Source organism: Myotis myotis, unplaced genomic scaffold, assembly GCF_014108235.1.
Source record: "Myotis myotis isolate mMyoMyo1 unplaced genomic scaffold, mMyoMyo1.p scaffold_m19_p_1, whole genome shotgun sequence".
NCBI lineage: Eukaryota > Metazoa > Chordata > Mammalia > Chiroptera > Vespertilionidae > Myotis > Myotis myotis.
Genome location: NW_023416313.1, coordinates 24,535,613 through 24,558,759, shown reverse-complemented (window position 1 = coordinate 24,558,759; position 23,147 = coordinate 24,535,613). Strand labels below are relative to the sequence as shown.

Below are 23,147 nucleotides of genomic sequence, written 5' to 3'. Positions count from 1 at the left end.
TTCAAAAGGGAAAATACAAAATAAAGGGAGGGGTTGGGGGTAGGTATTTCCCAATTTTTGGCTTGGACATTATATCACTCCTATGCAGAACCTGACTACATTATCAGTACTTACATTTAGAACAGAAACCCAACTTTACTAAGAGGCCACATTTATCAACATAGTCAACTCTCCTTCCTAGTCCCAAAGGCAGGATAAAAGGCATTACTTTCATAGTGGTTGGGGATGACCACACAGGAGCTTAAGAAAATCCTTAAAATCATTCAGGAAAACAAGTGCCTCTGACTTGCCAAGCAATGTGCTAAGCAATGAAGAATCAAAAATCAGTAGGTCTCTGCCCTCAATGACTCACACTCACAGTTCCTATGGGCAGATGCAGATAAAGCATCTAAGTAAACACCTAAGGATATAATTAAAGTATGACCAAGCCCACAGATATAAAAAAATTGTCTGACATATATAACCACCTAAAAATCCCATCCAAACACCCAATGACTTAGTAATACCACTCTCAAATATACGCCCAAAATCTTGCATGTGTGCACCAGCAAGAAAATGAAAATAACTGAATAGACAAGATTCATAAACTGCAGTATCCTATATAATAAAAGGGTAATATGGAAATTGACCCTAACAGCAGAATGAATGGGAATGACTGGTCACTATGACACACACTGACCACCAAGGGGCAGACACTCAATGCAGGAGCTGCCCCCTGGTGGTCAGTGCGCTCCCACAGGGGGAGCTCTGCTCAGCCACAAGCCAGGCTGATGGCTACCAGCACAGTGGTGGTGGCAGGAGCCTCTCCCGCCTCCTCAGCAGTGCTAAGGATGTCCGACTGCAGCTTAGGCCTGCTCCTTGCTGGCAAGTGGACATCCCCCAAGGGCTCCTGGGCTGCAAGAGGGATGTCTGAATGCCCGCTTAGGCCCGATCCCCCCCAGGGAGCAGGCCTAAGCCAGCAGGTGGACATCCCCCGAGGGGTTCCAGACTGCAAGAGGGCACAGGCTGGGCTGAGGGACCCCCCGAGTGCACAAATTTTTGTGCACCGGGCCTCTAGTTTTTAAATAAAGGAACTACTACCGAATGACATATAAGAAAAATGAAGCACAGCATGGCCTGTGTGGCTTACTCGTTAAATGCTGACCTATAAACTAGGAGGTCACAGTTCAATTTCCGGTCAGGGCACATGCCCAGGTTGCTGGCTCGATACCCAGTGTATGACATGCAGAAGGCAGCCAATCAATGATTCTCTCTCATCATTGATGTTTCTATCTCCTCTCTCTCCCTTCTTCTCTGAGATCAATAAGAATATATTTAAAAAAGAAAAAGAAAAATGAAGCACAAAATGTTTTATCACTGAAAACCAATAGTATTAGACAATCCACAATTTGATGTGCCAGTTCCAAATAGGATGGGTCACAAGAAACAAAGAAACCTCAAAGCAAAGCACCCACGGTCACCTGAGAAAAAAGGCTACATATACTAGCCGTGCATTTATAATTACTAGGAAAATTCATAAACACACAAAGGCTGAAAATAATTAACAGAATGACAGGCTCTAACCACTGAGGACACTGTCCAGGGCAAGGCATCTTTTTTTAAATAGCTAAAAGTTAGAACTACAAGCCATCTATAGAATGAATTAAAAAACTGTGACATAAAATACTATATAGTTTAAATTGAAGAACTGAAGCAATATGCATTGTCACAGAAAAAAACCCTCAAAAAATACAATGCTAGGAAGAAATGTTGCAGGATGTAGAATATTATAATAATCATCCATTAAGTGGTTTTTAGGTTTTAAAACACTAAGAAGTGTTTTTACACTAAAAAATACTGTTTACCAATAGTAAAAACAAAATACAAATAGTAAGGATATACACCAACTTCACATAGTGGTTACTCCATCATAGTGGAGACTGGAAGAGGAAAAAGGTTACAAGATGAGCTTCATCTGTATGGTATGTTTTATTGGGGGAGGGGGCTCAGTCCAGTTTGAATGATGGTTAAATTTGTTAAATCTGGATCATGGCTATAAAGGTGTTCATATATTATTTTCAAAACTTAAGTGTAAAATATTTCACATTTCTAAAAACCATCTTTAAAAATAATGGGCAGGAAATAAGTAGATATGACTGTACACTATTGTTTCCATCACAGTCAGTAAATGTTTTGGAGTCAAAGACCTTATTTCAAAAACCTTGTACTACCAAGTTACTGAAATCTGAGAAAGTTAATTTCTTCAGAACTGCAACTTTCTAATCTGTAAAACAACAACAATCTTATAAGGCTGCCATATATATAAAATGTTAGATAACAGGCATTCAACTATAGGTAGTTATTTCAACTATAGGTAGTAACAGTAAGGAATTAAAGGGAGGAAAAAGTACATAGATTTTATTTTGTTTTTTAGAACATAGGTTTTAAATGAAGTTCTCTTACATTTTCAGAATTATATAACACCATGAATGTCAGATAAATGTGACCACCACTTTCTAGTTTTCAACACCCAATTTTAAAATAGGAATTTACAAAGGGATTCAAACTTACTTTACACAGCATAGGATTAGAATCTCGATTCCTTGGCCCAGTCCCCATTGACCAGAGCCACATCAAGAAATCCAAGGGTGGCCCTGACCGGTTTGGCTCAGTGAATAGAGCATCGGCCTGTGGACTGAAGGGTCCCAGGTTCGATTCCAGTCAAGGACATGTACCTTGGTTGCGGGCACATCCCCAGTAGAGGGTGTGCAGGAGGCAGCTGATCGATGTGTCCCTCTCATAGATGTTTCTGACTCTCTATCCCTCTCCCTTCCTCTCTGTAAAAAAAAAAAAATCAATAAAATATGTATTAAAATAAATAAAATAAATTTAAAAATCCCATAATGCTATATTATCCAAAAGACTTCCAAATTATTTACTTGTCATTTAGATCACATTTTAACACATTTTCTCCAATTTCATCAAGGGCACTTACCTCCGTGGCAGGCTCCTCCCCCGCCAGGGCGTGTGCAGGAGGCAACCAATTGATGTGTTTCTCTCTCTTTCCCCTCTCTCTTCCACTCTTTCTAAAAATATCAGTGGAGCCCTAGCTGGTTTGGCTCAGTGGATAGAGCGCTGGCCTTTGAACTGAAGGGTCCTAGGTTCAATTCCGGTCCAGGGCACATGCCCAAATTGCGGCTCGATTCCCCAGTAAGGGGCGTGCAGAAAGCAGCCAATCAATGATTCTCTCTCATCACTGATGTTTCTAACTCTCTCTCCTTCTCCCCTCCTCTCTGAAATCAATAAAAATATATTTTAAAAAATAAATTAATAAAAATTAAAAAATCAGTGGAAAAATATTCTTGGGTAAGGATTAAAAAATAATAACAACATAAAATAAAGATTAACCAACACCTAGAGAGCAAGTCCCACATTAATTCCTTTGTACTTTACTTAGACACTAGCCTCACAATGACAAAGAAGCACTAAAGCCCCACATTTTAAGCCTTTCCTTGAGACAAATTTACATAGAACTAGCACTAAAACATTGAAAGGATCTTTAAGCTATCACTAAAACATGGAAGGACACCTTTATGGTACAAGAAGAACAATAAGCAGAATATGAAAGGGTAGTTAATTTTGACATCTTAGCTATCCATTTACTAAATGTTTAATGTGCCCCAGGCATTGCTCTAAACCAGGGTTGGGGAATATCTGGGTGAGTTAATAAATGTTTGACCCAATATAGCAAGTTAATTTTTAAGTTGGTAATTTTGTATTGCCTGCAAATAATGTTATAAATATCCAAATGGCCCTTGGCAGAAAAAAGGTTCCCCACCCCTGCTCTAAGCGCTGTAACAACTCTCTTAATCTTCCTAACATTTTTACAGATAAAAAAAAAACTGCGATACAGAGTCAGTGCTACAGATATTAAGTAGAAAAGCCAGGACTCAAAGCAAATCTAATTCCAAAACTCACAATCTCTTTTTTTTATGAATAACATAAAATGCTTTATTTAGTCATTCTTTTAAACATTGAAATATCATATACAACCTGCTTGTTAAATCAGATTATTTTTTTATTTATTGATTAAGGTATTACATATGTGTCCTTAGCTAAATTAACCATATTATTCTTAAGAAGGTAAATAGGCCAAAACCAGTTTGGCTCAGTGGATAGAGCGTCGGCCTGCGGACTGAAAGGTTCCAGGTTCGATTCCGGTCAAGGGCATGTACCTGGGTTTCGGGCACATCCCCAGTAGGAGATGTGCAGGAGGCAGCTGATCAATGTTTCTCTCTCATCGATGTTTCTAACTCTCTATCTCTCTCCCTTCCTCTCTGTAAAAAATCAATAAAATATATTTAAAAAAAAAAAAAAGGTAAATAGTTCTAGGCAAATTTAAATTCTCATACCAAGAGAGAAAAGCAAAATACACTTAAATACAATATCCAATATTAAACTGTCACTTGTTGTACTTAAAAGTTTTATTGGCATTCAGTTTTTACAGTATCAATATATAAAAAACCCTAATATGCAAACAGACCGAACAGCGGAACAACTGAACAACCAGTCGTTATGATGTGTGCTGACAACCGGGGGTGTACATGAAACATGGCGGGCGTCAGCCACAGTAGGATGGTGGAGCAGGTGAGTGGGGTTGCCAGACCAAGGCAGGGTGCTGGTCACTGTCATCTAGGCGAGCCTCTGGTGGTTACCAAAAATTCTCTGCTCCTGTGCACCGCGGTCCCACCTGGTGCTCACACCTGCTGCCAGCGCTGGCCCCACTCCCACCCACTGCTGGTGCCGGAGCCGCTGCTCGCACCCACTGCCGGCGCCCAGCAACCGGCCCTGATCGCCCCTCAGGGCTTCTCCACCTCCCCCTGCTCCTGAGGGGTAACTGGGGCAGCAGCTGCCACTTGCTCCTGCTGCTGGCACCAGCCCCGCTTGCACCCACTGCTAGCACTGGCCCTAATCACTCTGCACTGTCAGCAGGTGCGAGCGGGGCTGGCGCCATCAGTGTGTGGGAGCAGCAGAGGCAGGAACGGGGCTGCCAGCAGACTGGGGACCGGGGACCAAGGCGGGAGGGGCCAGGTAGGGGCACGGAGGATGGGCCAAAACCCACCCCTGTGCCCACAGCAGCCTCACAGCCCACAGTTCCTTTCAGGTGCACGAATTTGTGCACTAGGCCCCTAGTACATATATAAAAGTCTAAGCAACGGGCCGAACATTCGACCAGCAGCTATGATGTGCAATGACCACCAGGGGGGGCAGATGCTCAACACAGGAGCTGCCAAGCTACAGTGACTTGGCAGCTGCGGTTTTCGGATGAGGCACCCGGAACCAGAGAGGAGGGAGGCTTGTCACCTGAGAACCACCCTCTCACAATCCGGGACCCCTAGGGATGTTGGAGAGCCGGTTTCAGCCCAATCCCCACAGGCCAGGCTGAGGGACCCCACCAATGCATGAATCCGTGCACCAGGCCTCTAGTTTACTTATAAGTTACATATTCCTGTAATTTCTTTGGGACTGCCTTCTGAAATTTGAAGTCAGTTTTAACTTTCCTTTGAAACCTAGCTCAAGAACCTCTCTTCATATGCATACCCTCAGAACTCCCTATCTCCCAATCAGGTAAGTCTTTTGGGGCTGTGGTTAATATGTTCAATAACTGCTGATAACATTTATGAAGAAATGAGTATAGTCTATACAGAGGGGTGATATACTAGGGGACCCCAGATGCATCTAAATCTATGCCTGATGGATAGAGATGAAAGTCTTTATAATAGTAAAGTAAAACAAGAAATGCACCCCAGTCAACATTGCTTGGACATGCTTTAAATTTTTCATTTTTTTACCCAATCTATAAGCTTCCCTTGTTCAACCCACACCCAGAACCCCAAAAGACGCACTATTTAAATAAGTTATTAAAAACAAAGATACCAAGCTTCCATATTGTGTCCCCGCATGTGTATGATTATTCTGAGCTGGTCTGCCCAAGACTCCCCGAGTGCCAAGCCTAGTCCCCTGTGCAGCCCACTTCCTCTACAAGATGAAAGAAACTCGTGATCCAAGAGAAACTGGCCAAACTGTAGGCACAAGTGCACATTGGTGAGAAAGGAACTTGTCGTAGAAAGAACATAGTTCACAGAACAGCCACAGCAGATGATAAAAAACTTCAGTTCTCATTAAAGAAGATAAGGTAAACAATTTACTCTGGTAAATATGTTCACAAACCAAGGAACAGTGAGCCACTTTAACAACACTAAAGTTCAGGCATCTCTATCAGTGAACACTTGCACTATTATAGGCTATGCTGAGACAAAACAGCTGACAGAAGTGCTACCCAGCATCTTAAACCAGCTTTGTGCAGACAATCTGAATAGTTTAAGGAGGCTGGCGGAAGCTCTGCCTAAACAATCTGTGTAGGGAAAAGTATCCTTGCTACAGGAGAGGATGATGAAGTTCCAGATCTTGTGCAGAATTTTTAAAATCCTCACCCAAGGAGTGAGGATATTTTTCAATTCATTCATTCATTCATTTATTTATTTATTTAAAATATCTTTTTATTGCTTTGAGAGGAAGGGAGAAGGAAAGAGAGACAAAGAAACATCAATGATGAGAATCATTGATCAGCTGCCTCCTGCATGCCCCTCATGTGCCCTTGACTGGAACTGAACCCGGGATCCTTCAGTCCACAGGCTGATGCTCTATTCACAGAGCCAAACCAGCTAGGGCCATTGATTTTTTAAAAAATATATTTTATTGATTTTTTACAGAGAGGAAGGGAGAGGGACAGAGAGTTAGAAACATCGACAAGAGAGAACCATCGACCAGCTGCCTCCTGCACACTCCCCACTGGGCATGTGCCTGCAACCAAGGTACATGCACCTGACTGGAATCCAACCTGGGACCCTTCAGTCCGCAGGCTGACGCCCCATCCACTGAACCAAACCGGTCAGGGCAGGGCCATTGATTTTTTTAGACAGTGGAAGGGAGAGCAGAATGAGAGGGGGGAGGGAGGGAAGGGAAGAGAGGGAGAGGAAGAGAGAGAAGCATGAATGTGACAGACATATCAATTGGTTGCTTCCCACACACAACCCAATAGGGAGCAGAGATTGAACCTGTAACCCAGGTACATGCCCTTGTCGGTAGTCCAAACCTGTGACTCTCCAATGCACAGGGCAACACTCTAACCATTGACTACACTGGCCAGGGCCCAAGGATGTTTTTTATTGATTTTTTTTTTTTTTTTTTTTTAGAGAGAGAGAGAGGAAGGGAGATAAAAACATCAATGTGAGAGAAACATCAATTGGTTGCCTCCCATACACATCCCAACCGGGGGTAGAACCCACAACTTAAACATGTGCCCTGACTCAGAATCAAAACCTGCAACCTTTTGGAGTACTGGACATGCTCCAACTACTGAGCCACCAGCCAGGGCTTATGGAGAATTCTGATGAGGCTTTCAAAAATGAAGCAAACTAAATTGAGACAATTTCTGAAGATAAAATTGAAGAAGTTACTGGGAGGTACTATTTTATATTATGACTGCTTTTTCAAATTTTGTTTATTGATCTGATAACATCTAGATCTCTAATTTTTTTAAGCCCAAGCCCCATGGACACTGCAGCTCTTTTCAGTCTTTGCTTATACACAAACCACTCTTTCACCTAATTAAGCTGAAAAAGCCTGGGAATAGTTTCAAATAGGTTAATGAATAAAGTTAAGAGAAAAAAAAACCAACCTTTTCTACTAAAAAATCTGTACAAATACTGGTTACATTGATTTTTACCAGGAAATTTCACCATTTTCTTTAAATCTAAAAGGAAAGTTTAGTCCTGGCCAGGTAGCTCAGTTGTTTGGAGCATTGTCCCATACACCAAAAATATGGGTTTGATCCCCGGCTGGGGCATGTACAGGAGGCAACCAACTGATGTTTCCCTTTCACATGGAGGTTTCTCTCTCTCTTTTTTCTCTCTAAAATCAATTTAAAAACATATCCTCGGGTGAGGATTAAAAAAAACAACCACCACCAATGAATGCATACATAAGTGGAATAACAAAAATGAGATTCCTTCTAAAATAATTTTTTTAAAAAAACCCTGAAAGTTCAAAGCTAGTAGTAGCCATGATATATAATTTTTTGTGTCTTACTCTTCATTCATTTTTTAGATAAATTATTCTACACATCTTATATAGTTAATAGTCTTAAATGTTCTCCTAAAGAGTTCTGTCTAAAGCAGTGGTTCTCAATATTTTGTAATGTCTAAGGACATTTTTAAAAAAATATATATTTTATTGGTTTTTTACAGAGAGGAGGGAGAGGGATAGAGAGGCAGACACATAGATGAGAGAGAAACATCGATCAGCTGCCTCCTACACACCTCCTACTGGGGATGTGCCCGCAACCAAGGTACATGCCCTTGACTAGAATCGAACCTGGAGCGCAGGCCGACGCTCCATCCACCTAGCCAAACCGGCTAAGGCTCTAAGGACATTTTTAATTGATACAACTGGCAAAAAAAGAAGATAGGGAGGTGGGGGGGGGGGGGGGAAGCTGGCTGTGCTACTATCTAGAATAATCTAGAGCAAATATGTTAAATATATATTAAATTATAACATAAAAATCCACTTAAATGCTTAAGGAAAACTTATACAATAATAAATAGTATACATGAAATCAATTTGTTAATGCCCTAGATTTAAATATTCCCTATGAATATCCCGGAAAATGTTAGTAAAGTATAGCTACAATATGAAAAAACTACAGATACCATTAAGCACAAGAATAAGAGTATATACTCTGGCTGGCCTATGTGGCTCAGTGATTGAGTGTCAGCCAGTGAACCAGGAGGTCCCCGGCTCGATCCCAGGTCAGGGCACATGTCTGGGTTGCAGACCAATGTCTATGTGTCTGTCTGTCTGTCTGTCTGTCTCTCTCTCTCTCTCTCTCTCTCTCATCAATGTTTTTATTTATCCTTCTCCCTTCCTCTCTCTAAAATCAATTTTAAAAAAACATAAAAATAAATAATAAAAATTTTAAAGAGCAAATACACTGATTTGAAGGCATTTTATTTCACCGAGCTTTGAATTTTAAAATATATTGCATACTAAAATGCAAGTAAACCTTTCAAGTTAATTACAGGTAACACTTATTTTAATGTTTAAACTAACAATTAAATTAGGTTGTGTTGGGCCCTGGCCAGTGTGGTAAGAGCATCACTAGTGCACTGTAGGGTCTAGGGTTCCATTCCAGGTCAAGGGCACATACCTGGATTGCAGGTTTGATCCCAGGCCCCAGTCAGGGCATGTTCGGGAAGGCAACCAACCTATGTCTCTCTCTTTCTCTCCCCTTTCCACTCTCTCTCTAACCAAAAAAACCCCCCAAAAACAGGAAAATACCCTTTTGGGAGGATTAACAAAAAATAAAAAGGTTGATAGGTTGTGTAGTACAATCCAGGATAAATTATTTTTAAATAATTAAATAAAAGCATGCCTTTGTCTTTGGCAAGTCATAACAGTGTGGTACAATCTATATATGTAAGCGCCTACATGACGAGCTGACTGCCGACCAGTAGCTATAATGCACACTGACCATCAGGGGGCAGACATTCAGCGCAGGAGCGAAAACCACAGGCATGGAAACATGGAACAGACTGATGAATCTCAGAGGAAAGGGGGGGGGGGAAGAGATTAACCAAAGATCTTATATGCATACTAAAGGCCCAGTGCACGTATTCATACACTGGTGGGGTCCCTCGGCCAGGCCTGCGCCCTCTCACAATCCAGAACTCCTCGCGTGATTGTCGGAGAGCCGGTTTCAGCCAACCCCCGCAGGCCAGGCCAAGGGACCCCACTGATGCACAATCCGTGCACTGGGCCTCTAGTATAATATAAGCATAAGCAGACCTAGATCCTAATCCCAAAGCTGTATGTTTATAGACAAATAATTTAACTTCTCTGAATCTCAATTTCTGCAACTAAGAAATAAAAAATCTAACTCAAAGACCAGTTGAAAATTAGCAAAAATGTATGGACAAATGGTACTGAGAACCACTCTACAAATGGTAGTTAACAATAATTACAGTAAATATTAACCTATGAATAGATTATAGTTGTCCTCACAATCAACAATTCACTTATGTAACTTGACTCACAGAATAACTACAGAATATACTTTAAAGCAATTTTCCACTCCTAGCAACTTTGAAACATTACTTACAACTCTCAGATTTAAAATTAGTATCTGACAGACAAGGATGACTTTCCAAACAGTTTCAAGGAAAAATGGTCTTCATGGTGTTTTATTATTTTATTTATTTTGACTAAATAACATGTTCACATGACTCACAATTAAAAAGGGATCTTTTGATGCCTGTTGCCCAGACACCAATTACCTTACACAGAAGTAATCAACCCTACCAATTTCTCATTAATCCTTTCACCTATAAAAATACACACTTTCCCCACTTCTGATACAAATGGTGTCCTCCTCCACACTATTCTGCACCTCACTTTTCACATCTGTTTTTTTCTCTATGTTTATATTTTTATTTAACAACACACTCCAAGTATGGCGACTTATAGCTTATGGCCAGAACTCACCAAACATTATCATTCTTTTTTTTTTTTTTTAAAGATGTGGTATACTTTTTTTTTTTTTTAATATATTTTATTGATTTTTTACAGAGAGGAAGGGAGAGAGAGATAGAGAGTTAGAAACATTATGGGAGAGAAACATCGATCAGATGCCTCCTGCACATCCCCCACTGGGGATGTGCCCGCAACCCAGGTACATGCCCTTGACCGGAATCGAACCTGGGACCCTTCAGTCCGCAGGCCGACACTCTATCCACCGAGCCAAACCGGTTTCGGCAACATTATCATTCTTTACAAAGGCACTCAAAAGGCCAAAACAAAATCCTTAAATCAACCCAGTATTCTTAGCAAAACAAGCATATGAAACCTAAACTTTAGTAAACTTGACATTTACATAGGTGACTCAAGATACTGCATTTTACGTTAAAAAAAAACAAAACACATGGCCTGAAAAACAAAACACATGGCCTGGTTTTGCTCAGTGGAAAGAGCGTTGGCCTGTGGACTGAAGGGTCCCAGGTTCCATTCTGGTCAAGGGCACATGCTGGGTTGCAGGCTCAAACCCCAGTAGGGGGTGTGCAGGCGGTAGCCGATCAATGATTCTCTCTCATCATTGATGTTTCTATCTCTCTCCCTTCTTTAAAATCAATAAAAATATATTAAAAACAAACAAAGAACAACAAAAAACACACACACATGGACTGTACTACAAGTCCTTCAATGAGTTGAAAAGAATTCACTTATAGAACTGGCCTTATTAAGATACAGATGAGCCCTAACCGGTTTGGCTCAGTGGATAGAGCGTCGGTCGCGGACTCAAGGGTTCCAGGTTCAATTCTGGTCAAGGGCATGTACCTTGGTTGCGGGCACATCCCCAGTAGGGAGTGTGCAGGAGGCAGCTCATCGATGTTTCTCCCTCATCGATGTTTCTAACTCTCTATCCCTCTCCCTTCCTCTCTATAAAAAATCAATAAAATATATATTAAAAAAAAAGATACAGATGAAATAAAATATTGGTGTAAATAAAGCTATTTGTTGGTTATATTCCAAAATTAAGTTATCTGACTCTAAGAATATCATGGTGAAAAGCTGAGAGCCATTACCACTTTTAAGAAACAGAATATACAGCATTACAAGTTTAATATTAAGTTTCAGGTTTGTACAATCTTATTCTAGAAGAAATGTTTGGGGCTGTTGGTAAAATATTAGCTGCAATGTTTCATTACAAATATATATGTTAACTATCCTAGAATATATGTTCTTATTAAACAAAAAAATAAAGTCATTATTTCACTGCATATCAGATGACTACTTCTGCACTGTACCACAAAAATACAAAGTCATCCTTCCATTCAGAATTTTGGCACTTGAACAGAGAGGTCAGAGTTCATACACATGCTCTGTAAAACTGATCATACTATATACTACTACATTCAATAAATCTGCTTGTATTTGTAATTTTTATATAATTTTAAACTATTTTCTCCATGTCTAATTGGAAAGATGTGTAAACACCCACTATAGACTCAACAGCACAAATAAAACTCAAGTGCTATCAGATATACAGGGGTGGGCAAAAGTAGTTTACTGTTGTTCCTATGGAAAAAGACATGCAGGTTATGATTATTACAATAGCTCTATTAACTCAAAAAAATGTCACAATGACACAGTGAACCTACTTTTGTCCACCCCTGTATGTATTTCAATTACTCATCACGTACTTAGAATGCCGAATTTCACAAATAATTGAGATTATAAAAATACCAAGAGAAAAATACAAACAGCAATCATACATTCAATAATGGTATCTGACAACTTGAAAATAACCACCATTTCAGTATTGCTTTTTAATCTTTCTTTGTTAATTCCAAGAAGGAAAAACAACCTGGCATTCTTGAATTGGGTATGAAAAACTGTACTGATACTTGCATGGTTTTGAGTCAAGTTACTAGGACATTTTGAGGATCTTATATAAATAAATGTGGCCAACACTAGAGTATCTAAATTCTGCAGGACTCAAGAGGAGCTTTAGAAAGAAAAAACAAATTTTTTTTTAGTCAATTCAGGTATGCTATGACACACCTGCTCACTTAAAAAGGAGATGTAACAATGTGTTAATCAGGTGAAATCTCATGTTTTCAACAGGGCTGTTTCAAAAGCAAGAATCAACAATGAGGGACACATCATAATGAAGTTTCATGGCACAACACAGTCACAGAGGCATTGTCTGAGGAGAGGCTCTCTGATCTGTTACTTCTGTAACTTGTAATGTTTTGAAATCAGCTTATCATACACTCCATTCCCCCCCACCCCCCCGGTAAAAATATCTAAATGCCTTCAATACACCGAACTACTTGCCTTTACCCAGTTAAAAGCTTTAGGTGTCAATAGAAAAGGAGCCGAGGAAGGGGGGGGGGGGGTGGTGGTGGTAAGTGAACATGAGATAATGATCTGGCAGGGAATTAATATCTTATCTGAGGTGAAAATTCCCTCACCGCCCCACTCCCATACGATGGCATCGCAGTAGGTCCCTCCTCCTCTCCCAGCACCCAGCTGAGGGGGTAACTCGGAACGTCCTCCTCCTTCCATCAATACCTAGGCGTTCTCACGGCGCCTTCCCTCCGGAAAGGACGGTGGAGGCCACAGGCTACCACCCAGAACACCCCCCAAAGTGCGGGCCCTGGAGCCCCGCGGCTCCCCGGATCCAGTTACCGTTCCTCTTCCCCCCGCCCACTTCCCGGGTTTTCTCCGGCTCGGCCTGCTCCCCCCCGCTCCACCCGACAGCCACACTTCTAGCGGCGGCCGCTGCCGGGGGCTCCCTCAGAGCTCACACCCCGCCGACCAGCACCCCCTTCGGCGTCGGCCCCCCAAACGGTGCTCCTCTCCACACCGCCCACCCGCGAGACTGTCCATCCCAGGGCCCGGGAGGGGAGGGGAAGGGAAGGCGGCGGAATGAGAGGGGGTGGAGGAGACTGCTGGTTCCCCACAGGCAGAAGGGCGGCCCGCGAGAAGGGGCCCCCGGGGTGAGCCGAGGGTATGGGGAGGCGCCGCTAGCAGGGCCCTCCCGCCCCGGGCTGAGGGGGGGGATGTCCCGGAGTTCATTTCTGACCTCCTCGCTCTTCAGCACCTCCTTGAACTCCCGCTTGATTCGCTGCACCGCGATGTTGGCCATGTCTCCGCCCGCAGCTGATTCGTACCCGCCTCCTCCGCCACCGCTACGACCACCGCCACCGCCGCCACCTCTTCCTCCACCGCCTCCTCCCTCGGCGATTCACACCCGAGCGCACGAACACTGCCACTGCCACCCCGGCCGCCGCGCTCTCTTCAGTGTGGAATCACCTCCGCGCCGGGCCACCAAAATGGCGCCGGGGCCGCGCATGCGCACGACGCTGACCTGCCCGGGCGGCGCAGCCGCTCCCGTCGTAGCGCCCCATACGGCTCCGCCGCGAGCCTCGCGCCGCGCCGCGCCGCGCGTCTCAGAGAGCTGCGGCCGCGAGGCTCCGCCCTGCGGGCGTCTGGGGCCTGGAGGGTGCGGCTTCCGCGCCGGCGAGCCCTGCGCGGGCCTCCCGAGCCGCCGTCGGCCCTCCTCCCCGCTTCAGACCCCTGCGGGGTGGTCGGGGCTCCCCGCCTCCGTCCCGCCTCTGGAGGAAGGCGCACAGTCAGCCCAGCGGGTTCGCGCGGCCCCGACCCAGCCCGACCCAGAACCCGCCGGCTTCCTGCGCTTGGCGGTGCCGAGCGCAGGAGAACGCGGTCCCAGAACTCAGTCGGGCCCGTTTCGGGCTGGGATAGGCCCAGAAAACCCATCGCGGTCCGTTTCCGTTCTGAAGCCATTACAGTGCCGCTATCACTCCCGTCGTGCCAGGTACTAGAAATCATGCCATTAGGTCTGGTCTGTGCTGGGTCCCATCAGGGGTATTTGAGGCAGGATGTTGACCTTTGACCTACTTAGATTATACCGAAGCTGTGGAACAAAAACCATAGTGTTCTGGGTTTTTTAAAAAATATATTTTTATTGATTTCTAAAGGAAGAGAGAGAGAGAGAGAGAGAGAGAGAGAAACATCAATGATGAGAATCACTGATGGGCTGCGTCCTGCCGGCCCTGACCGGAATCGAACTGTGAGCTCCTGATTCATAAGTTGAGGCCCAACCACTGAGCCACCCGGCCAGGGTATACCTATAGTTTTTAAACTTCAGTGTACAACCAGAACCCATTCAGACCTTGTGTGTGTGTCTGTGTGTTTGTGTGTGTTTTGTTGTTTAAAGAGATTGCTGGGCCCCATTCCTAGAGTGAGGGGTGGGCCTAATAATTTGCATTGGTAACAAGTCCCCAGATGGCGCTGCTCCTGCTGCTGGTTCAGGGACCACACTGTGAGGACCACTGAACTACTGGCATGTGAAAGTGGAAAATGCAGAAATAGATGATTCTTGGGGGGAGAAGGGCAGTTTTACTTCCGTAAGCCGATGGCCTACAACAGTATCTGACTCTAGTAGGCACTCAATAACTATTAAATGAATAAATGAGTAAAGATAAGAGTAAAGCCCTGACCGGTTAGGCTCAGTGGATAGAGCGTTGGCCTGCGGACTGAAGGGTCCCAGGTTCGATTCCAGTCAAGGGGCATGTACCTGGGTTGTGGGCACATCCCCAGTGGGGGGTGTGCAGGAGGCAACTGATCAATGTTTCTCTTTCCTGGATGTTTCTAACTTTCTGTCCCTCTCCCTTCCTCTCCATAAAAAAAATCAATAAAATATATTTTAAAAATTAAAGATAAGAGTAAAGTGTTTTAACAAGTATGAAAGGCAATGTGAAAATGGTTGCTAGGGTTTGCAACTAGTGGTGCTGAGAGTTACTTTGAATAGAATATTTGGAATAAATAGTAAAGTTTACTTAGAAGTCTGTATTTCATTGCACTTTTTTCACCTAACCAATCAGTGTAGTATCCTATTATAAAAATATCACAAATACACTCTTAGCAAAAATTACTAAGATTGTGGCAGCAAAAAAGGAGATAGCCACAGGAAGTTAATCACACTGAGTGATGGCAAAAAGCCTCCGCCATAGGAACCAAGAGGAGATGTTTCATTCCAGCTCTCCATGCCAGTTCTCTTGGTTAATCTTGGTTTCCGCATCTGAAAAATAAGAAAGCTGGATTTGATTCTCTTTTTCAAGTTTTAACAATTCAGAATTCGAAATCATCATCTGGAAACCTCTCCTTAAATAGACTAAAATAAATTATAAAATAAACACACCCTTCCAGCAGAGCCCCCTAGTGGTCCTAAGAAGAACCTACTATATATGTGGGTCATGGAACAATGAATTATTTGTATAATGTAAATCATGCAATATTATGGATATTTGTGTCAATACAATAAGAATAATTATTCTGAAGTGTGCAAAAATTTTTTTACTATTTTACATTTATCACCTTCATTCAGTCCCTAATCTTAATCTTGGAACTTCAAAAAATGTGTAATGCTCAAATCCCATGGGAACTAGTTAGAAGGGCATTGTAATTTCTTTAATGGAAAGGGATTTGGTACCTTTTAGAGCAATGATCATTGGCTCTAAAATTCCATTTCCAAGTAGTCATTGTCACCAGCAAAGACTGGCATTAAATGGAGCTCTTTCAGACCAGAAACCAGCAAACACCCTTCAAGATGAAACACCCTCTTAGTTTGGACATGGTACTATGGTTTTTTAAGATGTTCAAATCAGTAGAAGTAAGTAAAGCGTATACAAGAATTTTTGAAACATTTCTGTAAATCTAAAATTATTTTTTTTTAAAGTTTACTTTTAAAAAAACGATGGCCCTAATTGGTTTGGCTGAGTGGATAGAGTGTCAGTCCTTGGACAGAAGGGTCCCAGGTTCGATTCCGGGCGCTCGATCCCCAGTAGGGAGCTTGCAGGAGGCAGTTGATCATTGACTCTCTCTTCACTGACCCCTCTCTCTCTCTCCCTCACCCTTCCTCTCTGAAATCAATAAAAAATATATTTTTAAAAAATGAATATATGAGTCTTTCACTTCAAAGAAAACAACTGGCAGAATTTGTTGCCTACGATAAAATTCAAACTTTCAACAGAAAATTAGAGTGTTAGAAAACATATCTGCCACTGTGACTTGACAACTTCCAAATACACTTAAAGACAATTCTGTTTAAATTGGTGGTAATATTAACAAATGTGATTGCTTGAAATTGTACAGTGAAATCGCCGAAACCGGTTTGGCTCAGTGGATAGAGCGTCGGCCTGCGGACTCAAAGGTCCCAGGTTTGATTCCAGTCAAGGGCATGTACCTGGGTTGCGGGCACATCCCCAGTAGGAGATGTGCAGGAGGCAGCTGATCGATGTTTCTCTCTCATTGATGTTTCTAACTATCTCTCTCCCTCTCTGTAAAAAATCAATAAAAATATATTAAAAAAAAAGAAATTGTACAGTGAAATGTATTAAAATTTGGAAGAGCTGCATAAATCAGTGAAGCAATATTTTCCAAATGAACAATGCAGGATGTTAGAGAATCAAGGCATAGGTAAAAACATTCATTCTAAGTTCAAGATAGACCAATGGATTTTAATGTAACAGAGTACAAAAAGTTCATTGATAACATTTCAGATTCCACATTGCAACTAACCTTTAAGAAACTATAATTTGTCTAGATTTAGCATAGTATTGAAGAATAATATCCACAATTTTCTGAAAAAGTTATTAAAATATTCCTTCCCAGCACTGGCTGGTGTGGCTCAGTTGATTGGAGTGTTGTCCTGTACAACAAAAGGTGGTGGGGTTTAATTCCCGGCCAGGGCACATACCTAGGTTGAGGGTTCAATCTTGGTCAGTCAGTCAAGTTGTGTGAGGGAGTCAACTGATTGATATGCTCTCTCTTTCTCTCTCTCTCTCTCTGAAAAATCAGTAAAATAAAATAAAATTTTTAAATAAATAAAACATTTCTTCCCATTCCAACTATGTATCTGTATGAGGCTGGGTTTTCTTCATGTACTTCAACCAGAACAACATATGCAGTATATTGAATGCAAAAGCATATGTGAAGATATGGTTGTGTTCTATTAAGCCAGGCATTAAGGAGATTTTTTGGGGAAAATATAGTTATTTTTCACTAATAACATTTATGTAAATATGTAATGGATTTGTTATAGTTCTTTATTAATAAATGTTCCAAAAATTTCTCAGTTAATTTTTTAAAAATCCTCACCCAAGGATATGATTTTTTTTAAATATATTTTTATTGATTTCAGAGAGGAAGGGAGAAGGAGAGAGAGAGAAACATCAATGATGAGAGAGAATCATTGATCAGCTGCCTTCTGCACGCCCCCTACTGGGGATCAAGCATGTGCTCTTGACCAGAATCGAACCTGAGATCCTTCAGTCTGCAGGCTGATGCTCTATCCACTGAGCCAAACCAGCTAGGGCAGGATATGATTATTAATTTGAGAGGGAAAGAGGAAGGAAGAGAGAGAGAGAGAGAGAGAGAGAGAGAGAGAGAGAGAGAGAGAGAGAGAGAGAGAAGAGAGAGAAGAGAAACGTCGATCAGTTGCCTCCTGCACATGCTGGGGATCAAACCTGCAAAATAGGTATGTGCCCTGACCGAGAATCAAAGTCACAATCTTTTGGTGTACAGGAGGACACTCCAACCAACTGAGCCACCTGGCCAGGGATCTCACTTTTAATTTCTAACACAATGTTGTTTGATCTACATAAACATGATCTTTGGAATTCTCAATATTTTTGAAGAGTGTACAGGAGTCCCAAGTACATTTAAGTATACTGTACTCCTTAAACATGAGGCTTAGATCTAAAGTCACACATTTTTCAGAATATACAATTTCCATAAAAATTTTTTTGTAAAGGTTGTAAAATTGGTTTTAGATTGATGAAGGTAATTAATCTGGTAACTCCTGTTGTTCCTAACAGAACAATGTGTTTTGATGTGTTGATGCATATAAAAAAAATACAGCAAGGCATAATAGTGCTTTGCTGACCCCTGATAATAATCGCCAACATTGGAAATGTGATGCAAGTCTTCCTTTTTGGAGCTCTTATTAGTTACTGTTACTGCTTTTCAGATTCAAATTTCCTGTTCTCTAAAGTCAGAGCAGTATTTCTTTCTACAGTCCTTATGTTTTCTCAGTTTCTGGAGATTTTTTCCCTCTCTGTCTCTCACCACTGGCTATTCTACTCACGCCTCTCATTTAACTCTTTTTGAAACACCCAGTCATAACTCTGAGATCATTTTGCTCTCCCCGCCCCGCCCCCCGCCCCATTTCATTGAGTTCTGTTCTTTCCATCTTGTTAGCTCTTCTCCCAATCGGGGATCAAACTGGCAACCCAGGTACATGCTGTTGGCTGGGAATTGTACCCACAACCCCTTGGTGCATGGACCACTGCTCTAACTACTGAGCGACACTGGGCAAGGCTGTACCACAGCTTTTTTATCCATACATCTGCTGATGGGCATTTGGGCTGTTATAAATAACTAGTGGCCCAGTGCACGAAATTTGTGCACATTAAATGGGAATTAATTAGAGGAAATATTTTAATATTGCTATTTGCTCTTTCTCTATAATAGAAGTGTCAGAGATAAAAGAAAATTAGTAAAATGTATATGAAAATCTTCCTCCTGTCAGAGTCTGGGGCACCCCATGGGACCCAGAGTCAAGTCCCCGCCCACCCACGTGTGCCTCGAAATTGCATGAGACCCAGACCCAGCCGGCCCCACCCTCATTGGGCTAGATCTAGACCTGGTCGGCCCCACCCCCGTCAAGCCGCACCGGGCGGGGGGTGCAGCCTCAGGTCCCCCAGCCCAGTGCCAAGCAGGGGGCGCAGCCTCAGGTCCCCCGTCAAGCCCTGCTGGGTGGGGGGTGCAGCCTCAGGTCCCCTGTGAAGCCCCGCTGGGCGGGGGGCGCGGCCTGAGGTTCTCCAGCCTGGCAGGCAGCAGGGTGGGGGGGCGTGGCCTCAGGTCCCCCGGCCTGGGACATAGGGGCGCAGCCTGAGGTCCCCCGTCAAGCCCCACCGGGCAGGGAGCGCAGCCTCAGGTCGCCCTGGCCTGGCGCTACACAGCCTCAGGTTCCTGCTGATTGCTCATTATGGGAACCCTGCCTCTGCTGTGGGCGCAGCCATCTTGTGTTACAGGAACCCTGCCTCCGCTGTGGATGCAGCCATCTTGTGTTACAGGAACCCTGCCTCCGCTGTGGATGCAGCCATCTTGTGTTACAGGAACCCTGCCTCCGCTGTGGATGCAGCCATCTTGTGACAGCATGACAGAGTGAGGGTCAATTTGCATATCACCTCTTCATTATATAGGATGCTGCTATGAACATAGGGGTACATATATTCTTTCTGATTGGTGTTTTGGGATGCTTAGGATATATTCCCAGAAGTGGGATCACTGGGTCAAATGGCAGTTCCATTTTTAATTTTTTAAGGAAATTCCATACTGTTTTCCATAGTGGCTGCACCAGCCTGCATTCCACCAGTAGTATACTGAGGTTCCCTTTTCTCCACATCCTCACCAGCACTTGTTTGTTGATATGTTGATGGTAGCCATCTGTCAGGTGTGAGGTTATATCTCATTGTAGTTTTAATTTGCATGTCTCTGATGACTAGTGATATTGAGTGTTTTTTCATATGTCTATTAGCCATCAGTATGTCCTCTTTAGAGAAGTGTCTACTCAGGTCCTTTGCCCATTTTTAAATTGAATTGTTTGTCTTCCTTTTGTTGAGCTATTTGGGTTTTTTATATACAGAGAGTCCCCCAAAAATGTATACACAGATTTTGCCCAATTTTAAAGGCATTGTTTATTAAAATACATTTCATTTTCAAAATTGAGCTATCAGCTGTTAAAGTGTATGTACATTTTTTGGGGGGATACCCTGTATTTTGGAAATTAGCTCCTTATCAGATGTCTCATTGACAAACATGTTCTCCCATATAGTGGGTTCCCTTGTCATTTTTAATGTAAACCCATTTGTTTGTTTTTGCCTTTGCTTCTCTTGCCCTAGGAGATACATTGGTGAAAATTCTGCTATGTGAAATGTTGAGATTTTACTGCCTATGTTTTCTTCTAGGATTTTTATGGTTTCATTCACTTACATTTAAGTCTTTTATCCACTTTGAGTTTATTCTTATATGTGGTATAAGTTGGTGGTCTAGTTTCATTTTTTTGCATGTATCTGTTCAATTTTCCCAACACCATTTATTGAAAAGACTGTCTTTACTCCATTGTACACTCTTGCCTCATTTGTCAAATAGAAATTAATTGACTGTAATGGCATGGGTCAATTTCTGGGGTCTCTTTTCTGTTCCATTGATCTGTATGCCTGTTCTTGTGCCAGTTCCAGGTTGTTTTAATTATATTGGCTTTGTAATATAGTTTGATATCCAATATTGTGATCCCTCCAACTTTGTTCTTTTCTTTAAATATATTTTAAAAAATATATTTTTATTGATTTCATAGAGGAAGGGAGAGGGAGAGAGAGAGATAGAAACATCAAGGATGAGAGAGAATCATTGATAGGCTGCTTCCTGCACATGCCCCACTGGGGACTGAGCCTGCAACCTGGGCATTTGCCCTTGGCCGGAATCAAACCTGGGACCCTTCAATCCATAGGCTGACTCTCTATCCACTGAGCCAAACCATCTAGGGCCAACTTTATTCTTTTTTCTCAAGAATGCTGAGGCTACTCAGGGTCTATTTTTGGTTCCATATAAATATTTGGAATATTTGTTCTAGATCTGTGAAATATGCCCATTGATATTTTAATAGGGATTGTGTTTAATCTATAGATTGCTTTTGGCAGCATGGACATTTTAATTATGTTAATTCTTCCAATCCATGAACATGGTCTATGCTTCCACTTGTTTGTATCTTCCTCAATTTCTTTTTTCAATGTCCTATAGTTTTCTGAGTACAGGTTTTTTACCTTCTTGGTTAAGTTTATTCTATGTATCTTATTTTTTTTTTGTTGCAATGGTAAATGGGATTTTTGTTTGTTTTTAGTTTCCCCTTCTGAGAGTTCATTATTGGTATATAAAAATGCTATGATGCCGAAGCCGGTTTGGCTCAGTGGATAGAGCGTCGGCCTGCGGACTGAGGGGTCCCGGGTTCGATTCCGGTCAAGGGCATGTACCTGGATTGTGGGCATATCCCCAGTGGGAGATGTGCAGGAGGCAGCTGATCGATGTTTCTCTCTCATTGATGTTTCTAACTCTCTATCTCTCTCCCTTTCTCTCTGTAAAAAATCAATAAAATATATTTAAAAAAAAAAATAAAAATAAAAATAAAAATGCTATGATATTTATATGTTAATTTTGTATCCTGCTACCTTGCCAAATTCACCTATTAAATCTAGTAGTTTTTTTTGGTGGAGTCTTTATGGTTTTTCTATGTACAATATCATGTCATCTGTGAATAAGGACAGTTTTACTTCCTCCTTTCCAATTTGGATGCATTTTATTTTTTCTTCTTGTCTGATTTCTGTGTCTAGGACTTCTAGTACTATGATGAATAAGAGTCGTTGAAGTGGACATCCCTGTCTTGTTCCTGTTCTTAAGGGAAATGATTTTTTAGTTTTTGCCCATTGCATATGATGTTGCTGTAGGCTTGTCACATATAGCCTTTATTATGTTGAAGTATGATCCCTCTATTCCCACTTTGCTGAGAGATTTTATCAAAAAAATGGGTGCTGGAGCCTAGCTGGGTTGGCTCAGTGGTTGCGGGTCTACCTATGAACTAGGAGGTCATGGTTCAATACCTAATCAGGGCATATGGCCGGGTTGTGGGCTCAATCCCCAGTGTGGGGTGTGCAAGAGGCAGCCATTCAGTGATTCTCTTTCATCATGATGTTTCTGTCTCTCCTTCTCCCTTCCTCTCTGAAATCAATAAACATATACACGTTAAAAAAAAGAAAAAGAAAAATATCCTTGAGTGAGGATTAACAACAACAAAAGAAAAATTAAACACACACACACACACATACTAATAATTTCATTTTTCTGGAGGACCCTAACACAATTCCAAAGACATACATATGTATATACCTATTCCTCATATTTTCATAATAGTCAACAAGTGACAATCCATTTCAGGGAATGCTTATCCAAACCCACAGAAAGTTGGGAAGTACATGGCAATAACTAACATCTCACATCTGAACCTGATAAATGTCTTAAGGAGCATATCTGCCTCTCTGAGAGCACTGCTCTTCTCGGAATGTTCTGAAACTGTTTATGATGTCCAGTCCAGGAGAAATAGAGGTGACTCAGGGGCTACAGAACCAAAATAGACGTATCAATCAAATCACTCCTTAAAAGTTACCTTGAGGGTGGGACGGAGGGGTAAGAGATCAACCGAAGGACTTGTATGCATGCATATAAGCATAACCAATGGACATAAGACACTGGGGGATAGGGGAGGCCGGGGGAATGTCAAGGGGGGGGGGGGGAGATATATGCAATACTCTTTGTAATACTTTAAGCAATAAAACAAAATTTAAAAAAAAGTTGCCTTGAGGAATAGAAAGTTTGAGCAAAACTTCTGCATCATTTTCATGGTGCCCTCA

General features: G+C 42.1%; 1 protein-coding gene across 4 annotated transcripts in view; it reads right to left on the bottom strand.

The window, feature by feature from the left end:
- Nucleotides 1-13,815, bottom strand: part of UBE2K (ubiquitin conjugating enzyme E2 K) — a 66,005-nt gene extending 52,190 nt beyond the window's left edge. The window contains exon 1 of one of the 4 annotated variants that reach the window (XM_036331578.1): nucleotides 13,685-13,815. Coding sequence is in view for 2 of the 4 variants with exons in the window: in XM_036331544.1 (XP_036187437.1) it covers nucleotides 13,685-13,747 (63 nt within the window). In the remaining 2 variants the exon portion in view is untranslated. Of the gene's footprint in view, nucleotides 1-2,550; nucleotides 2,614-13,684 lie in introns of those variants that run through there. The other 3 variants (XM_036331544.1, XM_036331606.1, XM_036331552.1) reach the window with 3 other exon arrangements.
- Nucleotides 13,816-23,147: the final 9,332 nt, after the last annotated feature.